We start from the raw sequence: 23,974 nt of genomic DNA, 5'->3' as shown, positions 1-23,974 counted from the left end.
ATATAGTTTGAAGTGACCTACTTGATAAGCGGGATTACACCATTTCACCACCAATATTTCCACGTCTATGGGGTTGTACTTTGTGGTGATCGCGCCCACCCTTGCCAACATGGTCGGAGGAGTGTCATCCACTTGAATCATAAGCTTTTGCCTTAACTTGTGCCTCAAAAGTTTCTGCTTCTCGCACATGTTTCTGAAAGCGTCTTTTTTAATTTCCTTCATATTCGACCCAGGCATGATGTAGAAGTAATTCTACATTAATTAAAAAATAGGGTATCAAAACACTGATTGTTTTACCAAATTTAATATACAAATTTAATATACAAATCCTAATTTAATATTAATATATGTCCATATCATAAATGAAGAACATCTAATCTACAATACTTACCATCAGTGAATCAAATAAATCCTCCTTGGATTGTCATGGTACATCCTTCCAGTCGTCGGATAGCCTGATAAAAGACCCGGCCTTGCAAGTCTTGCCCATCATCCGTCTAAATTTTTTGTCGCTTTGTCCTACGGGCTGCCACGCGCCATTATACTCCATGACGACCCTTTTTCCCTCAGGAATATCCCACAACTTGTGCGAGTCACTTACGGTCAACACTTCAAAGTTATTCTCGCTATCTGCGATGATAAAGTATATATTAACACACAAATGGTTAAACATATATTATTTGAATTTGTAAACTTAATTACCACATGTACCATTATGCGTACAAATGTACATATTTATGGTTCAAAATAGCATACATACATACCTATTATGCGAACCTGGTCGACAGTCAATGCTGGCCAAGTAGGGTCAGCTGTCCCATCATGCATGTCATCGGGGACCTAGGTCTCACTGTCATCCACACATGCGCTGCTGTGTGGATGACGGTGATCAGAATACCCGTGCGGCAATAAACCAACCTGTGTCGATGTGGGCCCCATGGATGGCATACGTTGTGATTCGTCGGAGGCGCGAGTAGTAGGGTCATACCGATACCCGAACTGGGTAAGGCCTGTCGGAACGCCTGGGTATCCGAGACCACCTGTGAACGTATCACTCGAAGGGCCGGGAATGTCGGGGTCATAATCGCCTGTCGCAGGTATATGTCCTTCCACATGCTGTGGAAGTATGGGTCGATACCCTGATTGCTGCATCATAAGCATAGCAACCTCCTGCGTCTCACTAATCCACAATCCACAACTAGTAGTATATATATATATGATAATATTGGAGTGATGGGCAGCATGGGCAACGACTTGGAAGCAGAATAAATTAAAGTCCCGATGCAAAAGTATAGAAGAAATTAATTTGAATAAAGTAAAGTAAAGGGAACGAAGGTATTGGGTCATGCTTAGGGCTGATAGGAGGAACGCCTGAGCAAAAAAATCCAATTTTCGCATGGGAATGTCCCTTACTGACCCAACCGGCTACTGAATTTCAACTGCCCCCCCCCCAGTTGTAGGGCACGTTCAATACTTCTGAACTCAAGGCTTTAGAGCCTGTATCAAACTGTGTCGGGAAGTAAAGCCTTTTATATTCCGAAAGAAATAGCTTTTTAAAAAAATTTCATTCAAGTTTTTTTTTTTTAAAAAAAAAGTGTATTTTCCTTTTCATTTTAAACCAAAATACTTACAATTGCTTTGGGATATTGATAATTGATTTTCTGGACTGCAACAAAAGGAATTTTCCTCTTCAAGCAGTAGATTATCCCTCCCTCCGCGAAAACTCTTTTGAAAACCTCATGAAACGTTTTAGGAAAGGAACACGAATTTCCTGGAATTAAACTATGTAAATACATGGCGGCTTAGTATTGGTGTAATTAGATAGGGTATTATCCCGAGAGATTAATGTCGCATTCATATTATCCATGATCACCACCGTTACAGAAATTCCCACGAAACCAATTAAGTTTCTTGACAAATCTTGTTGAAACATAGGCAGATCTAAGTGGATGGATCTCATGATATAGATCTCATGACAAATCTTGCACAGAGTGATATAGATCCCAGCCTCAAGTCGGGCCATATCCTCTTGGGTCAACACCGTTGAACATATGCCCCTGAAGAATGCAGATAACTCAACTAGCGGTTTAACCACGTTACCGGGCAGTGATCCACGCAATGCAATCGGGAGAAACTGTTGCATCAATACGTGATTGTCATGACTCTTCAAACCCGATAATGTCCGGTCCTTAAGTTTTGCACATCTGAAAATGTTTGAGGCATATCCGTCTGGCACCCTTATATTTCGAAGCACTTTTAAGAAACTAATTTTATCCTCTTTTGACATCGTATGGCAAGCATGAGGCATATAGATTCTTCCATTATCACCTGTGAAAGGATGAAGTGCTGGTCTCAAACCCATTTCTTGCAAGTTTTTACGAGCTTTAAGGTTGTCCTTCGTTTTTCCCTTAATGTCTAGTATTGTGCCAATTATATTGTCCATCACATTTTTCTCTATGTGCATGACATCAAGGTTGTGCCGCAATAAATTATCCTTCCAGTACGGCAAACGAAAAAAAATACTTTTCTTCTTCCACAATATATTATCAGTCCTCTTCCTCTTTGCATGTGAATTATCAATGTTAGCTGACTTACCGGCACTCTCATCCCCAAATACCATCCCTTCTAACTGTTTTAAGATTTCATCTCCATCTGGAACATCGGGGGCACATTCTAGTTCTCGGTTACCGTCAAAGGTATTTCTATTCCGCCTCCACGGATGATCCATGGGTAAGTATCGCCTATGCCCCATAAAGCAAAACTTACTTCCATGTTTTAACCGTCTAGAACTTGTTGCATGCATACAGCAAGGGCATGCCTTTTCACCCCTTGTAGGCCACCCAGACAAGTCCGCATATGCCGAAAAATCATTAATTGTCCACATGAGCTGCGCTCGGAGCATGAAATTCTTCTTCAAAGAAACATCAAATGTTCGTACCCCCACATTCCATAGTAACTGCAATTCCTCAATTAACGGTTGCATGTAGACATCTATATCCATTCCAGGTGAACTTGGGCCTGGAATAAGCAGGGATAATATGAAAGACGTTTGTTTCATGCACATCCAAGGAGGGAGGTTGTACGGTACAAGCATTATAGGCCAAGTACTGTGGGATGTGCTCATGTTCCCAAAAGGATTAAATCCATCCAAGGTTAGGCCAAGTCTTACGTTCCTACTGTCTGATGAGAAGTCCGGATATAAATTGTCGAATGACTTCCATGCTTCGCCATCGGCAGGAAGCCTCAATACGCCGTCGTTAGTGCGGCCTTCTGCATGCCACCTCATATAGGGTGTAGTATGCTCTGACATAAAAAGCCTCTGTAGTCGCGGTATGATGGAAAACCACCGCAAAACCTTCACCGGACGTCTCTTACTAGACTCTATGGGGTGGCCATCCTCGTCCAAATGAATTTCGTCCTTCCACTTAGATTTTCCACATTTAATACATGAATCTAAGTCCTTATTGCCCTTCCAGAACAACATACAATCATTGCGACAAGCCAGAATCTTCTCATACCCGAGACCCATGTCCCTTAGAAACCGTTTCGCTTCATATGTATTAACTGGCAGTGCTCCATCATCTGCAGGCAGCAACTGATTGATTAGCTCGAGGAAACACGAGAATATCGTATTACTAACTCCACCCACACACTTCAAATTGTACAGATGTACAGTAGCACTCAGCTTGCTATGTTTGGTCTTATCATGAAGCGGTTTGTCCGCATTTTTCAGCAATTCCTCGTACTTTCGTACGTCACCTCCATCGGATTCGTCATGCACAATGTCTTCTTCCTCTCCATGCACCTCAACCCGAGGCTCACTATTGTCATCTCTCACTTCGTGCATGCCGAATGCATCACGCAACATGGCGTGCATATTTCCAGCCTGTTCAGTGCTTGCACCCACAGCTGTTGCCGGACGCGATGAATTGGAGCCATCAACGGGAGCTCTAACAGGCCTCTCGCCATGATAAATCCAGTATGTGTATTGGGGCCACATTCCTTTCCCCCCTGTCAAGTGGTCGTATACCAAATCTGGGGGGTGTCTCCTGTTACAGCGACACGTCTTACAAGGGCACAAAATAAGTTTGTCTGGAGTGTCACAGTTCCTAACTGCGAAGTCCACAAACGCTCTGCATCCGTCTCTATATTCCTTCGTACCCCTAGATTTCTTCATCCAACTCTTGTCCATAGTGTTACTACGTACATTATAAACATAAATATATAAGAATCACGCTAAACCTAATAACATGTACGTTCGTTGTTTTATTAATAACATGTACTCGATGTAATAAAAATTTGCAAAACCTAAACCAAACCAACCACAAAACAAATTGAAAAGCATAATTTGTTACGGGGACCTAAATAAAATCAAGCTCAATTATATATGTTTATGTCGCAATATTTTTAAAGAAATAAAGTTACATAATTTGTACTTCGTATGGAGACCGCACATTTAAAATTAATCTAATTAACCACATATGTAGGTTATATAACCGCATTATGTATTTTTAATTATTATATTTGTAATCATTTATATAGATAGATGATTACAAAAATAAATTGATTTCCTTTTTTTTTTTTTTTTTTTACTATATAAATGATAATTTATATAATAAAGGATTGCAAAACCTACACAAAATAAAAAAAGTAACCTGATAGCAATTAGATTTCTAAAAAACGTAAATATAAATATTTTGCATGCATGCACATATTGAACAATCCCCTACATTCCTACATACGTACCTATCATACAAACATGCACGGACCATAAAAATATTATATTTCAACCAAACTAATAAGTTAATTAGCTAACAAAAAAATTACATTATATATATATATATATATATATATATATATATATATATATATATATATACATACAATGCTCACAAATTCGTTATAAATATATAAAATCAGATTATAAATATATAAATATAGAATATATATATATATATATATATATATATATATATATATATATACCTGCAGATCGATCGGTGATCGATGATGAGAGGGAGATGGCCGGAAAATGAGTGAGTGGTGCGTTGGCCGTCAGTTGCCGGTGAGTTGTCGGCCGGAGATGACGTCGCCGACGGAGAGAGGAGGCGGCGGTGGCTGGTGCGGCTGATTTCGGATGAAGAGCCGAGCAAGGAAGCTCTAAAATCGGAGTGGTGAAGCTATAGCTACTTGGTAAGAGATCAAAGGGGAGAAGAAGAGGAAAAAATGCAGAAGAAATGTTTAAGAAGAGGCCAGGCCGGTGCTGCACACGGGGGAGAGAGGAAGAAAAGAGGGAAAAAAAAAGAAAGAAAATGAGAGGAAGAACAAAGAGGATGCGCAGGCCTGCCACGCGGGTTCCCAACGTCGTGTAGTAACGTGTCACATAGGCACGTTACTATATTTGTAACGTGTCCATGTGGCACGTTACAAAAAAGGTAATGTGCCATGCATGGCACGTTACCTTTTTGTAACGTGCTATGCAGGCCACGTTACCCTTTTGTAACGTGCCATGTGGCACGTTACTCTTATTGTAACTACACAAAATTAAATATTAATTATATATATATATATTAATATTAATATATTTATTTTAATATATATACTCTTAATTAAGTAATTACTTAATACATTAATTCGTAATTATACTTAATATATATATATATATATCTTAATTAGTATAGTAATTATATATATATATATAATATGTAAAGTATATTTATACATGACAAAGAGCCGCTCTATTTAATTAATTCGTCCCTACTTGTATCTAATATTCATCAACAGTACTTGGCTCATTAATTAGCTAACTGGTAGTCGAATCGATCCAACATATTAAATATGCGTAATATTACGTATATGGCGTGCCTTGATCAAGGCTTGCATCGGTCAGTTCTCTTAATTTATTAGTTAATTAATTGATCAATTAAGTAGTGTTGTAATTTGCATGCTTGATGCACATAGGGCTATAATGCTAGTGCATATTCTAACTATGAAATAAAGCATGGTGTTAGTGTTTATAGAGCTGATAGCCTCAAGCGTGCTTGATACATAAGTAGTGATACGTGCCTATAGTGTTGTAAAACACAAGCGCTAATGCATATTCTTTTCTAGAGGCATATCTTAGCCATATCTTTTTTGGGTTCTGATATTTCCCTGGAGACTCACATGCAATCTAGATTATAATTTGCCTGCCCCAAAGTCTTAAGCTAGCCCCTATATTTTTTTCTCAAAGTTATTAATAATATAATGAATTAATGTCAACAAAATTGTATAATCATTTACAATTACACTTGTATAAAAAATACACTTCTCACCTAGCAAATGATGCAAAGAGTACTGCTTAAAAAATCTTTTTTATCATCAATAAATTAAAAAAAATTTATTTTTTAATTTATTTAAAATTGTAACCATATGGCAACGTGGCATAACAACACGTTACCATATGGTAACGTGTCATAATAACACGTTACCATATGGTAACGTGTTGTTATGCCACGTTACCATATGGTAACGTGTCATTTATACCATGTCACCATATGGTGACGGTTAAAAAAACATACGTTACAAAAAATAATAGTAACGTGTTATGGTTTAACACGTTACAATTCAGTGACGTGGCATAACTCAAATGAACAGTAGCCACGTCACTAAACCAATGATTTTTGTAGTGTATGACGTGTGTCTATGTTTTATTTTTACTTTTTGGATGTTTTGAAAATTAAAATGGTTTCCAACTTTATTTACTGTATGTTGTATCTACTTACCGAGTATTTGACTCACCTTTTTTTTTTTTTTTTTTTGTGTTTTAGAAACAACCCAGATGACTAATGGATGGTTCTGCATGTGATGGAAACTAGAGTCAGAAGCCTTCACCTAGAATATGACTTGAATAAACATTAGTTTGTTTTGTTCGATGATACTTTTTTATGTCAAGTTCAAGGGTTTAATGGTTTGGTTTAAATTGTAATAATAATAATACGAGGGCTTAAGTTTAGCGTTTGGTTTGCATTGATTTTTTAGTTTATTGAATTCTTATATCCTTATGTTTTCGATTGAATGATGCGTAATATCGTCTTCCTAGGGGAATGGGATGTTACAGGGGTCTGGGAGTGAGCGCTTTAAGACCCTTAAATTAAGCATTCCTTTAAAAAGCCCTTGGAATTTGAAATATATTGGATTGTTTATGGAAGTTGGTGGTTCATAAAGTTGGGGTATTGGGGATGGAGGGGTAGGGTGTGCTTTTCTTTTAGGAGTGTGTCTTTTTACATTATTGTTGGTTTTTGATAAGGAGTCTTTGGGAGATTAACTCCGATTTATATTATACTTGTTTGAATGGTATGGTACCTAGGCACTCCTAGTCACTTTATAATGTTGATGGGTGTGGTAGAGGAAGTTATATATTAAGAGGCTGCATGAGAATAGGAAATTTTAGATTATGGTTTTTCATTAGGCTTTATGTGCTAATTATTCCCCTGGATGAGCATTTGGCATGAAGGAGTACCTTTAAGATGATATTTTTTTTTTGGTGGATTATAGCTTTGAATTGTATCCTTTCTGGCGAATGCTTTGGATGTTGAAAGGACGTTATCCGTTTGGTAAAGCATTTTTGCCTTAGATACCGTAGTTGATGTGGTATAAAATTTTGAATTTTTTGTAGTGAAAAGTGAAAAAAAATTATGTTATATAAAAAATGAAAAAAGTGAGAATGTTTTTATGCTACTTTTTTTTGGGGGAAAAAGTTGTGTGGATAGTAAAAAATGGCAAAAAAGCTTTGCCAAACAAACGCAAGAGTTTGTAGTTGGGGGTGTTATGTGTAAAGGTGACTAGAGCTTTTTGGTCGTAGGTTTTTCTCGTGTTGGATCGATTTATCAAAAATCACATTGGGCAAAACTGAAGTACAAATGAAGTATACAATATAAATAGATTAATTGAGAATGAGAATGGAATAAGGGTAAACTTTGGTAGGTAGAGGAGTGGCTCCTCATTCATGATCTGAATAATACTAGTATTTAGTAGACTTTTGTATAACTATTATACAGTTGGATGGCATAACAGTAAAAATCAACATTTTGATTAGTATTTGTAAAAAAAATAATAATAATAAAATAAAATGTTGATAATTTTTAGGGTTAAATACCTTTTAGCTCCCTGTGGTTTAGCTACTTTATTTTTTGCCCCTTCGGTTTTAAATTGTATCACAAGTGGTACCTGAGTTATGAATAAAAACTGAAATAGTACTTCTGTTAGTTTGCCGTTAAAAAAATTAACAGAAAATCACGTCACTGCCAAATAGACATGTCTGATTGGACAAAATAATTGCCACATAATAAAAAACAAAATAATTGCCCAACTTATTTCCTACCTGTCAATTAAAAAAAAAAAGAAAAAAAGAAGGAAATCTAATACAGTGGTTTTCCCCAAATTCAAGACCATTCAGAATCTTTTAAAAAAAAAAAAAAAAAAAAGAAAAGAAAAAACCCTTCAGAAACCTAATTTTCTCTCCTGCTGCTCTCCCTCCCTCGCTCACCCTCTCTCACTCACTCCGGCACATCTCCAGCCACCGGCGAAGCTCTCCCTCCCTCCCTCACTCCTGTATCTGTCACTCCGGCGCAAGGTTTCGACCACTCTCTCTTGCCGCTGCTTTTCCTTCACCGGCGAAGCTCTCCTAATGCTGATAATGTTAATGTTTTAAGTAGTCGAAGCCCATTCTCTAAAGCAAAAGAGGTATGTCCAGTGTCCTTTTTTCGAGCCTCTAAAGAATAAAGTTATTGAAGGTTGGGGGGAAAGTACTGATTTTGAGCCACTTATATATCGTTGATAGGGAGAGAGATGTTAGCTGTATATGGATGATTTTGTAGTAATCTACTGCACGTGATATTGTCGGTTGTTAGGCAAACAATAAAGTGTCTACTTCCTTCCCCTAGAATACTTTATTGGATTTTTGTTTAGTTGGTTGTCCACATCCACTAATATTGAACTTTTATAAATAATTTATTCCATGTGTCTTTTTTTTTTTCTTTAAAGGAATTTATTCCATGTGTCATAAGTGTTAAAAACTTTTGTTGTTATCTTGAATTTTGGGTTTAGTGTTGTCAGGTTTTTAGTTGGTTTTCAATTGGTTTTCAGTTGTTAATAATTGCTCCCTTTGATGCTGCATTTAGTCGCGGATCCCCATGATACTTGGGTTGATGTTAACTATGTCACCGTGGCTGCAATTTAGGGTTTTTGGGTGCCCAAAAATACTCTTTATATATATATATATATATATATATATATATATATATATATATATACCCAATTAATCATAACAGTAATGGCTGCAACTACACATGTATTTTGTGTTGTGTTAATACATGCATTTGTCTAAACGACACATATTTATTGTCATTATACAGAAAATGGCTGCAACTCTTATTGATCTCGCCATATATATATATATATATATATATACCCAATTTATCATAACAGTAATGGCTGCAACTACATATGTATTTTGTGTTTTTGTTAATACATGCATTTGTCTAAACTACACATGTTTATTGTCATTATACAGAAATGACTGCAACTCTTATTGATCTCGCCATTTACCATCATGGATCCTTGAGTGGACCGTGAATGGAATATCTAGGAGGTGAAGTGATGACTGTAGAAGAGTTGGATGCAGACCTACTATGCTTTTCAGATATTGCCAACATATTGGAATTATACTTGGGGTACAAATACAACAATCTTCCTACTTTGTACTACAAGTTTGATGACGAGAGCAATGAGTATGTACATATATTTAGTGAAGACGAAGATATCGTCACCAGGCTAAAACAAGTGGGTAACGGTAGGAGAAACAAATTGCACATATTTGTCGACCATGTTGAACCAGCCCCGATTGAAGTGTTAGAACCCTTGCTGATGCTTTCTCAGTCACCTACTCAAAAAGATGTTGAACAAGAGACTCCACAAGAGGCTGCCCAGCAAGCTGCACAAGAGCCTTCACAAGAGGCTACAAAGGTGCATGATGCAGATAAAAAGGTGAACACGCAAAAGGTGAACAAGGAAAAGGTGAAAAGGAAAAAGGTGACTAAAAAAAAAAAGCAGCATAATGAGGAGGAAGATGATATTGTACAAGATGAGGCAGAGAAGAGTGAACTAAGTGATTTTGAAGTAACTGATGGTGAGGAGGAAGACATTTTCTTACACAAGTATGATGAATGTATACGTGATGCTAGAGAAGCATCAACGAAATGGTTTCAAACATGGGATGAATCATCCAAATCTAAGGTGGTGGGGGATAATATGTACGATCACTACAAAAAAAATGTATGTTTTTTGACGTGGCAAACAGTAACTTATGTTTGCCACGTCAAAAAAAATATTTTTGACGTGTCTTATTTTGACACGTCAAAACTTTTTGACGTGTCAATTTGACACGTCAAAACTTTTTGACGTGTCAATTTGACACGTCAGTTTTGACGTGTCAAATTGACACGTCAAAAATATTATACACCTAGGTTAAATAAAATTTAAATAAGATAAATTTTATATATATTTATTGTAAGTTTTTGACGTGCCATGTGTGGCACGTCAAAAACTTTTGACGTGTCATGCATGGCACGTCAAAATGTTTTGACGTGTCAAGCATGACACGTCAAAACATATATTAATTTTAATTATATATATATATATATATATATATCAAAATTAATTTTAATTTTAATTTTAATATAAAAAAATATGTAATAAACAACACTTAATGTTAATTGGCATAAAAAATTAATTTTGATTGGATAGGAAAATTATAGTTTATCATATTAGTATAAATTACTTGGTATATATATATATATATATATATATATATATATATATATATATATATATATATATATATCATGCATGCATAAATTGATCAGTCTAGTAATATTAATATGATAGCTAGCTATATTTTTTTTGTAAAAATATATAAAACATACTTGATACATTTATTTTATAAGACCCGCAAACCTCATATGAACTCGACGAACACAACATATGTGGTCGGTTAGTTGATACATCTAATTATCTATACATCTAGAATATTAATTTATTTATTCTCTAATTAATTTTAATTGGACAGAGGAAATATATGATTGAGTAAATACTATTTTAATAAAATTTAAATACATAAAATTTTATTAAAATAGTTTAAATAAGATAATATATAAATATATATTTATTATAAGTTTTTGACGTGCCACACATTGGCACGTCAAAAACTTTTGACGTGTCATGCATGGCACATCAAAATGTTTTGACGTGTCAAGCATGACACGTCAAAACATATATTAATTTAAATTATATATATATATATATATATATATATATATATATATATCAAAATTAATATAAATTTTATTAAAATAGTTTAAATAAGATAATATATAAATATATATTTATTATAAGTTTTTGACGTGCCAATGTGTGGCACGTCAAAAACTTTTGACGTGTCATGCATGGCACGTTAAAATGTTTTGACGTGTCAAGCATGACACGTCAAAACATATTTTAATTTTACATTTAATTTCTTTTAATTATTTTATATACTTAAAAATATAATCATTTATATAATTTAAATTTTATTAAAATTATATATTTCACACATATAAACGATTATATATATATATATATATATATATATATATATATATACATGCATAATCATATCAATCTATTAATATTTTATGATATCTAATATCATATATATGATATTAATTATCCTATATGCATGCATAATCATTTTATATATTATATACCAATTAATATAATTATCACATATAATTCAACCATTACATTAATATTAATTTGAACATGATATTATATATCTTGCATAAATCAGTCTAGTAATATTAATATGATAGCCATATTAATTTTGTAAAAATATATAAAACGTGCTGAATACATTTATTTTATGAGATTCGCAAACTTCACATGAACTGGGCCAACACAAAATACGTGGTCGGTGAGTGAATACATCTAATTATTTATCCATCTAGAATATTAAAATATTTATTCTCTAAGTAATTGTAATTGTGTTGTATGGATAATGTGTTATATAAGAGGAAAAATTATATAATAGAATATTAATTTTAATAGGAATATAATTCAATATATAATGTAAATAACTGTACAATAAATATCAATTAGTATATTTGTATATACTAATTAGTAAATATAAATTATAAATTTATATATATATATATATATATATATATATATATATATATAATGTGTTGTTGAAACAAAATTTTGACGTGCCAATTGGCACGTCAAAACAGTTTCTCGGGAAGGCGCAGCTGCGCCTTCCCTTCCTTTTTTCCTGCTGTGCGATCACTTCACGCACAGCAGGTCATATTATTTTATTTAATTTTTCTTTTCTTCTTTTTTTCTTTCTTTTTTTCTTTCTTCTTCCCTCCCATTTCTTTCTCTCCCCGCGCGCCCATCCCCTCCGGCCACCTGCAACTTTCTTCCTCCAATTTTTTTTTTCCATCAGCCCAGCCGGTAACCTCTGCAGCATTTGTCTCACCCCCGTCCTCTCAGCGAGCCCGGCCATTTTCTCGCCTTTTAACGTGGTGTTTCTCTCTCTCGGTGGCTCTCTCTCTCGCCGGCACACGTCACCGCCGTTGCTTCCTCCGGCGACCACGAGCTCAAGCTCCGAAGGCCCGCTCACGCTCTCACTCGTTCTCCTAGCTACTCGAACATCAGGTATATATATATATATATATATATATATATATATATATATATTCCTGATTTGTGGTTTATATATGCAAGTTTATATATATATATATGGGTTTATATATATTTGTTAATGGTTATATATATATATACAGATTATATATACTTAGTTATATATATATTTCGTAATATATATATATATATATATATATATTGTGAGTAATTTATTAATGTATTTATTTATTAGATAATTAAATAAATTATATAAAAATGTAATTTACAATGTATATTATTAAATATTTTAGACGTAGTTATATTGGCAAATTAATTTTATAGGTTAAGTAATTAATTTATTTGCTTAAGATATATGTTTTGTAATATATTTGAATAGTTTGACATGTTTGGTTTGTATATGGTGAGAATATTGTTTAATGTATTTGCATGCATGTATGTACAATTACGTACCCTAATAGTTTGAAATTATGTTTTTTTGGAGAATTTTGCATTTGGATGTAGACCCATATTTTGTGTAGGTTTTGCTTGGGCACCTTATCATAACCCAAAAAAAAAAAAAAGCAAACAAATAATTAACAACGGCATTTTTATTTTGGTCGATCGTTAATTAATGTTTACATTTTGTAAATTTAGAATAATTAAGTATGTAAATGCTAATATGCGTAAGTACAAAGTAAAAAACAACTAAGATAGCCACATATATTTTATCAAGGGTCCCCATGTGGCACGTCAAATGTTTAGGAAATTGGACCTTAATTTTGTTTATGTTTTGCATATGGAGATTATGTAGATGTTATAATTAAAAGTCAATGTATGTTTGTTTGTTAAAAGTGAAAATAAAAAAATTGAAAGGTTATTATGGTGAATTTTTTATCTATTAGATACATAATTAATTGAGTATATTATGTGTTTTGCAGGTTGACATGAGTACGCGGGGGAAGAGTAGACGCCGGGGGTCCGTACAGATAGACGACCAGGGGTATAGACCCTTACTTCCTGAGCAAGGGGAAGGGTCTCAGCCGGTTTCCTATCGCACGGAGGCCACATATGATCTTGGTCCTACCATGAGTGAGCTGGGTGTATGTGCGCATGGTGAGGTAGAGAGGATGTTTCCACCCGAGTTAAACACGAATCTCTCATATAGTAAGTAGATTATGGATAGTAGATTATATATGTGGATTGTGGATTATGGATTATGTAGATGGATTGTGGATTATGGATTATGTAGGTGGATTGTATTATGAATGTGTATTATGTATTGGATTGTGGATTATGTAGGTGGATTGTATTATGGATGTGTATTATAGATTGGATTGTAGATTATGTAGGTGGATTGTAGATTATGTATGTGGATTGGATTGTGAATTATGGATTGGATTGTGGATTATGTAAGTGGATTGGATATTGAATTTTGTTTAATAAAGTTGTGTTGGATATATATATTGGATATTGGATTTAGTTTAATGATATATATGTTGGATGTTGGATATATATTGGATGTTGGATATATATATTAGATATTGGATGTAGATTATGGATTACAAATATTTGAATATTGAAATTATTGTAATTGGAATTAAAATATCAGGAATATTGGAATTAAAATATCAGAATTATTAAAAAAAAAAAAAAAAAAAAATTTGACGTGTCAAACTGTCTGACACGTCAAAAATCACATGTACAAATTTTTCACGTGTCAAAATGGCACGTCAAAAATGTTTTGAAGACACGTCAAAAATGTTTTTGACGTGTCAATTTTGACACGTCAAAAACTGTTTTGACGTGTCAAAATGGCACGTCAAAAACGTTTTTGACGTGTCATTTTGACACGTCAAAACATTTTTGACGTGCCATTTTGACACGTCAAAAACATTTTTGACGTGGTATTTTCACACGTCAAAAACATTTTTTCGACGTGCCATTTTCGACACGTCAAAAATTTTTTGACGTGTCACTGTAGACACGTCAAAAACCCCAGTTTTTTGACACCTACCCTTTTAACGGTCGATAAACGTCAAAAACGAAGCGTCAAAAAAGGTTTTTGACGTGTCAATACCATTGACACGTCAAAAACCCCTAGTCAAAAACAAAATTAATTTTTGTAGTGGATCCAGATGAGGACCCTGCAGAGAGTGATGGCTTTTGGAGCCTAGATAGTGAGGGTGACGACAGTGAAGGTGAACCACGACGTGTTAGGAGGAGGTATCCTGAATGGAGGGAAATTACTGACTTGAAAGAGAAGGTAGAGTTAAAAATTGGGATGAAGTTTGTTGACCCCACTCAGTTTAAGGAAGTATTGAAACTGTTCGCAGTTCAAAATGGTTTCGACTACATTTACTTGCGAAACGAGAAAGCGCGGGTAACCGCCGCTTGTAAGACAAAGTGTGGGTGGAGAATAAATGCATCTTGGATGAATGCTATTAAATATTTCAAGATCAAGACTTTCATTAAAGAGCATAATTGTGGCAGTCACTACTACAACAAGAGGGCAACAATAAAGTGGGCTGCACACCGATACATGGACAATGTTCGGGACCAACCGGATTTGAAAGCAAGTGCATTAAAGGAAATGATCCGTAGGGATTATAATGTTGAGCTAAGTTTGCTAAGTTGTCACCGAGCGAAGAAGATGGCATTGGATATTCTGTTAGGAAGACAAGGTGAACAATATAAACATATACAAGAGTTTGCAGGTGCGTTAATCGAATGGAATCCTGGCACATCAGCTTATATAGCACGTGATGGAATGTTCTTTCAACGGATGTATGTTTCACTGGCAGCTTGTAAGCGGGGCTTCTTGGATGGGTGTAGGCCCATGATTTGTGTAGATGCTTGTTTTTTAAAGAGCCGGTATGGTGGCCAGCTGCATGCAGCCATTGCAAGAGATGCAAATGATGACATTTACCCAATAGCATTTGCTGTATGTGAGTGCAAAGATAGACATACATGGACATGGTTTCTAAAACTTTTGTTGGATGATATTGGTTATTCGCGAGAACACATGTGGTCATTGATGTCCGATCGACAAAAGGTACAAATTAATGTAAATTATATTTCCCAATGGTGTAATAAAGTTGTTGAGTTTTATGATTACAACTATGATGAATTTTAACATGTTTTTTTTATTTGTTTTGTTATTGATACAGGGGCTGCTTGAAGCCATGGAGAATTTGATGCCTGGCCTGGAGCATAGATTTTGCTTGAGACACTTACATGCAAACTTCAAAAGAATAGGGTACAAGGGTAAGGCCTTCAAGGATGCTTTGTGGGGTGTAGCTCAGGCAGCTAATGTGTTACAATTCAACCACTACCTGTCGGTCATTAGAGATATGGATGAAGGTGCATTCAATTACATTAACAAAATAGACCCTCGGATGTGGTCAAGGCATGCCTTCAGAGATAATAGTTGCAGTGATATTTTACTTAACAATACTACTGAGTGTTTTAATGCATGGGTCTTGGAAGCAAGAGATAAGCCTATTATGACCTGTATGGATACAATAAGGCGGCTACTAATGCATAGGTTCAATCAAAAAAGGGCTGGAGCAGAAACTTCAAAAAATGTGATTTGCCCTAAGATTATGAAGAAATTGGACAGGAACAAGTCAGCTGCAAGAAACTATATTTCTCGATGGAGTAATAAGTTACAATTTGAGGTAGATCATAGTCATGAACCTAGGAGGGTAGTAGATCTGGGGAGGAAAACATGCGGATGTGGTAGGTGGCAACTCAATGGAATTCCATGCCCTCATGCATGTTGTGCAATTTATGCACATAGGCATGTCCCTGAGAGTTATGTTAGTAAGTGGTATCTAATGGACACTTATAAGAAGTCATATGCCCCAGATATTATTCTGATACCCGGAGCTAATGTGTGGCCTGTTGACCATGATGTGGAGCCTATACTACCACCTATACCAAAGAAACAACGTGGTAGGCCAAAAAAGCTGAGAAGAAGAGGAGAGGATGAAAATGAACCTAACGAAAGCATCAAAGTGACTCGTCAGGGATATGATGTACGTTGTAGAAACCTGACGCCAACCTGACAATCCAAATAAAAAGAAGTGGCCAAAAAGGATTGTGAAGAAAGAGCCTAACATAACTAATGTGGTGAGTTGTTTAATAAAATATTAATTTAATACTTCATGCGGTGAGTCATTTTTTTTATTTATTTATGAAATTGTTTGTTTATATGGTGTGGTAGGGGGGATCGTCGGAGGCGGGACAACCCGCAACCACAGTTCACAACACACGCCCAATTAGCCAACCAATCGGGTGAGTAATTATATTAACTCGATTCTTTTGATACTTAAATAGATAATGTAAATTACACGTACAACTTGATGCTTTTGTGCCTTGAACAGACAACATTAGGCTTAATGGACATCCCTCAATCATTTACACAACCAAGCAAAAACAGGAAAAGGTCTACTAAGAAACAATCTGGGGCTAATGCTTCAAGTTGATTGTATTTTTTTTTTTTTTTTTTTCCGTGTAGTTTTTATGTTTTGAGGATGAATGTGAATGAAATTAGTGATATTCTTCTTCTGTGTTGCAGGTTGGAGGAACAAGATCACGTTTAGGGTAATATAGTGCAACTCCGTAGGGTTATGAAAACCTTCCAAAAGTCATCCTAAATCATATTTTGGAATGTTTAAAAGGGACTTAGAAACAAACAATGTTGAATTTTTTGGATCATTATGGATGTAAGGGTTTACTGTTGCAATGATACTTTTACTATTACTTTTAGATGTAATTTTTGGATTAATGTTATAATTACTTAGTTTGTCTTCAATTACATGATGTCTACAATTACATGATGTATATGTGTTGCTTATGATTTTAGTTTTTGGGTAATGAGCAACTCTAAAGGGTTGTTTGAGGCAGTAAAGTAATGTATTTTATGTAGTTAAGTAATGTATAATTACAAATGCCTTTTGCTGTCAGAATGAGATAGTTGGTGGGACAAAAATGCAACCCTTAGCAAGGCATGCTATTAACCTTACATAAGTTGGTGGGACAAAAGTCACTCTTCGACTTCAGAAAATTCCTCAGTATTTAGTGGTGTTCTTTGTCTTTCTTTGTTTGAAGGTGTTTCTTTTCAAAATTATTTCTAGTTTGCTGACTTATGCGGTTGTCTTTTGGCAATTGTATCTTAAATCTATATAATCTTTTGTAGTTGTCATATGCGGGCTCGCTAGCAGTTGCAAGCATCATTGTGATGGAAGTGTTCTAAATGGCTATAAACAAGTGACCCAATAGAGATAATTCTTTGCGTGGTTTTTAGTATATAATTCCATTACATACGTCAAAGTACATAATTATACAATGGTCATTTAGTAAGTGCAACACAAATAACAAACAACACCAAAAACCATGAAAACAACAAAAGATTATTGTATCTTATTCACAAAGGAGTACATGATATATATACATGAAGGAGACGTTAAATGTCTACAAGTAATGTGCTGTCAATTACAGATTTTACAGACACAAAATTCTAGTCTAATTTTCTTACAGAGTGTGAGTTGCCTTCCTTGTTTGTGTCACAGTCCTGTTTTACAGACACAAAATTCTAGTCTAATTTTCTTGCAGAGTGTGAGTTGCCTTCCTTGTTTGTGTCACAGTCCTTTGCTAAGATGATTTCCTTCTTAGTAATGGATCTTTCCTTGCAAGGCTTATTTAATTTGTATGTGATTTGATCTCTGGGTGGTAGCATCGTATCTTTCAAATCCTTGCTACGAATCCTTGGGTTGCAAATGATAATGCAAAATTATAGTAAATTGCACCTGAAAATTGATTAGCTAATTTCTCATGGAAATTTCATCAAACATATAGAATGCAAAAACATAAACACAAAGAATCAACTTTTTTTTTTTTTTTTTTTTGCATCCAAACACCATCTAAACCAAAGAAAAATTTCTTCCACTTCCACAACACCCACCAAAAGTACAGAAAAAAAAAACAAAAAATGAAAAATCAATAAAAGAGAAATCGATCATAACAAAATCTTACAATGACACACCCAAAGCAATCAATCCCACATCCAAAATGGCAAAACCCATTCAAACACCAAAAATTCCAAAAGGGCAGTCAATATATCATCCAAAGAAAGCAGAAATAACAAAAAACCGACTCACAGGAAGGAAAAGCAGAATTTGGAGAGCTTCGCCGGTGGAGGAAAAGCAGCGGCAAGAGAGAGTGGTCGAAACCTTGTGCTGGAGTGATAGATACAGGAGCGAGGGAGGGAGGGAGAGCTTCGCCGGTGGCCAGAGACGTTGCCGGAGTGAGTGAGAGAGGGTGAGCGAGGGAGGGAGAGCAGCGGGAGAGAAATTCTGAATGGGTCTTGCATTTGGGGAAAACCAGTGTATTAGATTTCCAATTTTTTTTTTTATTTTTTTTATTATTATTTTTTTTTTAAATTGACATGTAGGAAATAAGTTGGACAATTATTTTGTTTTTTATTACGTGGCAATTATTTTGTCCAGTCAGACGCGTCTATTTGGCAGTGACGTGATTTTCTGTTAATTTTTTTAACGACAGACTAACGGAAGTACTATTTCAGTTTTTATCCATAACTCAGGTACCATTTGTGATACGATTTAAAACCAAGGGAGCAAAAAATAAAGTAGCTAAACCACAGGGAGCTAAAAGGTATTTAACCCTAATTTTTACAATATCATTTAGTTGTATAATAGTCATATAAGACTTAATTAAATAGATAAAATTACTTTTCAGTTTTCACGATCCACCAATTTCCTTCCATTTCAATTGAAGAAAAGGAAGCGTGCTTAAAAAAAAAAAAAAAAATTCAATGACTACTTTTTTGGGTGCATCACTACTGGTAAATTAATCGAACCTAACCTTAATTTAAGAATGTTTAAAATGGGATAGACTCATCTTTAAATTCCGTTAATGAAGTTAGGTATGATTGATTTACTAGAGGCTAAAAAGAGGGACCTAGATTCCGGGAATTCTAGGATCTGAAATTAAATGATCTTGGCCTTCCATTTTATTTGAAGGTCCAAAATAAGCCACGTGACTAAAACCCACTTCCCTCCCAAAACCCGGATACCAAGAAATTCCCACCCAAAACCCACTTCTTCCTCACGTCTGAAAAAAATCCCAACTTTATCCTTCTTCTTCCTTTACCTCTTTTTCCTCACATCTACATTCTTCATCTGCATAGGGTGTGTTTGGGAGTCCATTTTTTAAAAAATAATCTGCGATTTTAAACCAAATCACAATTTTAGAGTGTTTGGGATTGCGATTTTAAAAACGCAAATTTTAAAATCGCAAAAAAAATCTGCGATTTCCATAAGCTGATTAGAGGGTGCTTATTTGAAAAAGTGCGAATTTAAAACAAAATCACGATTTCTATTAAAAAGATATTTGGTGCAATAGTTACTTTTTTTTGAACGGGAATAAAAAAAATACTAAGAATAGCCACCTAAAATATATTAAAACCCTTATTTTCTCTTTTTTTTTTTTTCTTCATCATCTCTGTCTCGTTCATCCTTTCTCCACCCTGTAGCAGTGTATGTCGCTGTTGTTCATCTCTCTGCCCCTCTATCATGTAATAATCTCACCTTAATATTTTTTTTCTCTCCATATAATTCCTTTGCTTTTGTAAAACTTTCTACTGTTTGGTGTTCGGTGTTATTTTTTGTGGTTTGTATGATTACTGTGCCTTTTCTGCGAGCTCCTTTCGAGTTGCTACTCCTTCCACAGCTACAATAACATTAGAACTACCAAGAAATCCTTTTAGCACAACTTCAAAGGCATTTCCTTCTCCGTTTGCATAAGTGAATGTCTTCTTCCGGTGAGTGTTCCCAATTTTTGCAGAATTTGTTGATGTATTGGCTGCTTTCGTTTCTATTCCATTTGTTGTGTTTAGGTGATGTGTAAAAGTGGTGTTTTACAGATGACCGGATAGAAGAGGCTTCGGCAAAAAGAAATAGAAGATTGAGAGCAGCTGCTATACGGTTGGGGCAGAAAACATGGGTTTTTTGCCCACCAATCACCACATGACACATCAGCATTTTAAGAAAAATGTAAAAACTTAAAATGAGAACAAAACACCAAAACAAAGAACAAAATAAAGGCAGCCACAAGGAGGACCACCATCCCCATCTGGGGTGGCTGGCGCGGCCATCCCCAAGCCATGGGGTGGCCGCGTCGGCCACCCCTAGGCCATCTGGGGTGGCCGTACGGCCACCCCAGATCAGGCTAAGGGTGGCCGCGCGCCACCCCAGACAAATCTGGGGGTGGCGCGTAGCCACCCCTAAGCCTCGGGGGTGGCGCACGAGCCACCCCCAGCAAGATTTGGGGTGGCTGCGAGCCACCCCATAGGCCTTGGGGTGGCCCGCGAGCCGCTCCCCGTGGTGGCGGGGGTTGCCGCGGCCACCCCAGATCTTGTTGGGGTGGCACGCCGGCCACCCCAACAACATTTTGGGGTGGCCCGCGCCACCCTATGTGGCTGACGAAGAGATAAAAGGAGAGAGGTGGCGGCGGTTTTGGCGGAGGCAAGGTGGCTCGGGCTGTGAGGGGAGAAAAATCAGGTACATGTGTTCTCATTTTATTTTGTTGCTCTAAGCTGATTTGGCATTCAGCTATTGGAGGGCAAAAAACCCACCTTGTTTGCCACGACCGAAGTGAAGTTATTCCCTTGAAGATTTGGTTAAGTTCTTGAGAGCCTCTTAGGTGAGGTTGTGCATAAACGATGGCTTCTGTGCAACTAACCTGAAGGTGACACATTAGCCTATCATCCCAAACTTACACTTATGAAAAACATTCAACTACACCAGATTATACCAAATTTAAGTTAAAAAATAAATTAATTTTTTTTTTCTAAACAAAATTAAAAAGCCAGGCAAGGAGGAGGCTCCCATAGGAGTGGTCGGTGCAGCCTCCCCAGGTCTAGGGATGGCCTAACAAAATTAAAAAGCCAAGTGAGGAGGAGCCTCTTCTAGGGGTGGCCGACCCCTAGGGGGAGGGGGTGGCCAGCAAGCCACCCCTTATTTTATTTTATTTTTTTAAAATTTAATTAGTTTTTTAAGTTTTATTTCTAATATTTGGTAAATAATCAGGTGTTTTGGTTTTTTTTTTTTTTTTTCTTTTTTTTTTTTATCATGTTTTTTGATGATGTGTCATACATTGATTGGTGGACACAAAAGTGGCATTTTGTGCAACCTTCCTATATAAGTTATTCTCTAAGTTTTGTAGAAAAGTGTTTGTAATATTAGAAAAATGTTAGGTGCTATTCTAGTGTTTTTCTGATTATTGTTGAATTTGAGATTATCATTATTGACTTTTAATCTATTGGTGATTTTAAAAGCCACATTATAATTGGGAGGACACTAGGAGAACACTAGAGGAACACCTAGCATTTTTCGTAATCATTATTTTAGAAAGTGTGTCACTAACTCATGGAATTGTGACATATTAGTTGAGAACCAACTTTGAGAAGAAAATTTAGGACGTTTAGACGGTTTAGTATTTCCCTTTTTTAAATGGTAAGATTTAATTAATTTTTTAATTTTTTTAAAATTAAAATTTTTATAGTCCAAATTGGATTTATTTTTAAACACGTGTCCTTAATTCCAATCGAAACGGAAGGAAATTGGTGGATCGTGAATGGGAGGGGAGCCGCTCCCTGAGGTAGTGTATATATACTAATTTCTCGTTGGTACTTTCAGACGGTGGTCGTATCGTAGTCGGCGTCGTCTTCGTCTTCGTCATCAAACGGTGCCAGGTGTTTTCTTTTCTTTTCCGCTGTTGTGGTTTCTTCTCTCCCCATTCTCGCAGTCAAAAAGCAACAAGAATTTTGAAGAGTTGTTTGGCTGCTGAGACAAGGCAGGAAAAACAAAAGAAATTTAACATCAAAGTCCTGGTACTTCCAGACTTCCCGCACGAAGCTCTTTCCGTCGTCTTTATTTGTTTTTCCCTTTTCCATTGATTATCTAATTCAGATTATGAGAGTTGCATAGAGCAACTCTCCTAGTAATCTAATTCTGTTTGGTTGCTGAGAAAAAGAAGGAAAATTCAAAGTATAATCTTATACAATCATGTTGGAACGGCATTGCGTCCTGTGCCGTACGTGGCCTTGTTGCTTTGTTTGCTTCCTTTTTTATTTTTTATTTTAATTTTATTACCGGACTTGTTTATGTTGACTCTAAATGTGGTTGGTGGAGATTGCTAAGTTTTTGGTATCTATCTTCCTTTGTTTGGATTTTGTTAGTCATTTTATTAATTATTTAATGGAATTCGTGAAGTTGAAGAGGCTTTGGACTGTTTTCTTACTATGGACACTGAAGACAGCATTGTTGAGGAAGAGAATGAACGAGAACAAGAAGTAGAAGTAGAAGAAGAAGAAGGAGAAGGAGAAGGAGAAGAAGAAGGAGAAGAAGAAGAAGATGAAGGTGAGTATACATTCAGGTTTGAAGAAGGGGTAAACCCTTTGGATTTTGTGGAAGACAATGCTGCTTCTGGTATCCAACCTTATGAGCAATTCGAGCGCCTCGAGTATGAAGCTCTGGCAGAAAAAAAGCGAAAATTACTTGCCGATTTTCAGCGGTATAAACTCCATCTCTTTGCTGGAAAGTTCTTGTTTCTATGTTTTATTTCTTATTGCTTTCGTGTGAGGTTAGAATTAGTGATATTTGGATTTATTATATCAACTTCTTCTGAATAGTGAAAGGCCTGCGAAGAAGGCCAGACAAGAGGATATAGCTGGGGCAAGCTTTGATGAAATAATGGAAGCCATGAATATTGGTGGTCGAAGGAAATCAAGGAAGGTGTGCAATGTGCTAATGATAACTGTTAACTACGTTTCGTGAATCTCACATTGAAAAAATAGGCTTGAAATTCACATTACTGGATGGGTAAATAGACTGTTGCCTCACGTTATTTGCTGATGTCCTGGAAAACTTCTTTTACATCGTTGTCATTTGTATATCTTGTCTAATTATTGCTATTTCCTCCTCCCACCTCCCCAACAGAGAAAAAGAAAAAGAAATGTGTGATGCATGTTATTTTTATTCTGTTCCTTGTGCAGCTTAAGAAAAGAGGTAGGCGGAAAGGATCAAAGAATAAAGTCAGCCCTGAGATTGAACAAATGGTTGGTGATGCTAATCTTCATTATGCACAAGGTTGTTATGATAAGGTAAAATGCTTGGTGAATTTTATTGTTAAGTATTAATTTTTGGATCAGTCACTGAAATTGCTTGTGTGGTTCTAAGATAAGCATCTTTTC

General features: G+C 35.7%; 2 protein-coding genes and 1 non-coding gene across 5 annotated transcripts in view; all 3 read left to right on the top strand.

Moving 5' to 3' along the window:
- The first annotated feature begins 14,453 nt into the window (after positions 1 to 14,453).
- LOC148585941 (small nucleolar RNA SNORD90) lies at positions 14,454 to 14,560 on the top strand. Its single transcript, XR_015912597.1, has one exon. It is a non-coding gene; the product is annotated as a small nucleolar RNA SNORD90 (small nucleolar RNA).
- Positions 14,561 to 14,980: 420 nt separating this feature from the next.
- Positions 14,981 to 16,766, top strand: LOC148585940 (uncharacterized). The gene is made up of 2 exons (XM_088516838.1): positions 14,981 to 15,751; positions 15,867 to 16,766. Exons 1-2 carry the CDS (start codon positions 14,981 to 14,983, stop codon positions 16,764 to 16,766), a joined length of 1,671 nt encoding a protein of 556 aa, XP_088372964.1.
- Positions 16,767 to 22,351: 5,585 nt separating this feature from the next.
- LOC132180277 (tetratricopeptide repeat (TPR)-containing protein) overlaps positions 22,352 to 23,974 on the top strand; it is a 39,125-nt gene continuing 37,502 nt past the window's right edge. Inside the window, exons 1-4 of one of the 3 annotated variants that reach the window (XM_088516347.1) lie at positions 22,352 to 22,474; positions 22,995 to 23,295; positions 23,414 to 23,516; positions 23,777 to 23,884. In XM_088516347.1, the coding sequence (XP_088372473.1) occupies positions 23,024 to 23,295; positions 23,414 to 23,516; positions 23,777 to 23,884 (483 nt within the window). In that variant the 5' untranslated portion in view covers positions 22,352 to 22,474; positions 22,995 to 23,023. Of the gene's footprint in view, positions 22,613 to 22,994; positions 23,296 to 23,413; positions 23,517 to 23,776; positions 23,885 to 23,974 lie in introns of those variants that run through there. The other 2 variants (XM_088516346.1, XM_088516348.1) reach the window with 2 other exon arrangements.

The sequence above is a fragment of the Corylus avellana genome, chromosome 5 (assembly GCF_965113065.1).
Source record: "Corylus avellana chromosome 5, dhCorAvel1.hap1.2, whole genome shotgun sequence".
NCBI lineage: Eukaryota > Viridiplantae > Streptophyta > Magnoliopsida > Fagales > Betulaceae > Corylus > Corylus avellana.
The sequence above is the reverse complement of the archived record's forward strand: the minus strand, read 5'-3'. Positions and strand labels throughout refer to the sequence as shown.

Coding starts and splice junctions, on each gene's coding strand:
- LOC148585940 (XM_088516838.1), top strand. CDS start 14,981: ATGAAGTTTGTTGACCCCACTCAGTTTAAGGAAGTATTGAAACTGTTC. Junction 15,752..15,866: donor TGATGTCCGATCGACAAAAG/GTACAAATTAAT, acceptor TTATTGATACAG/GGGCTGCTTGAAGCCATGGA.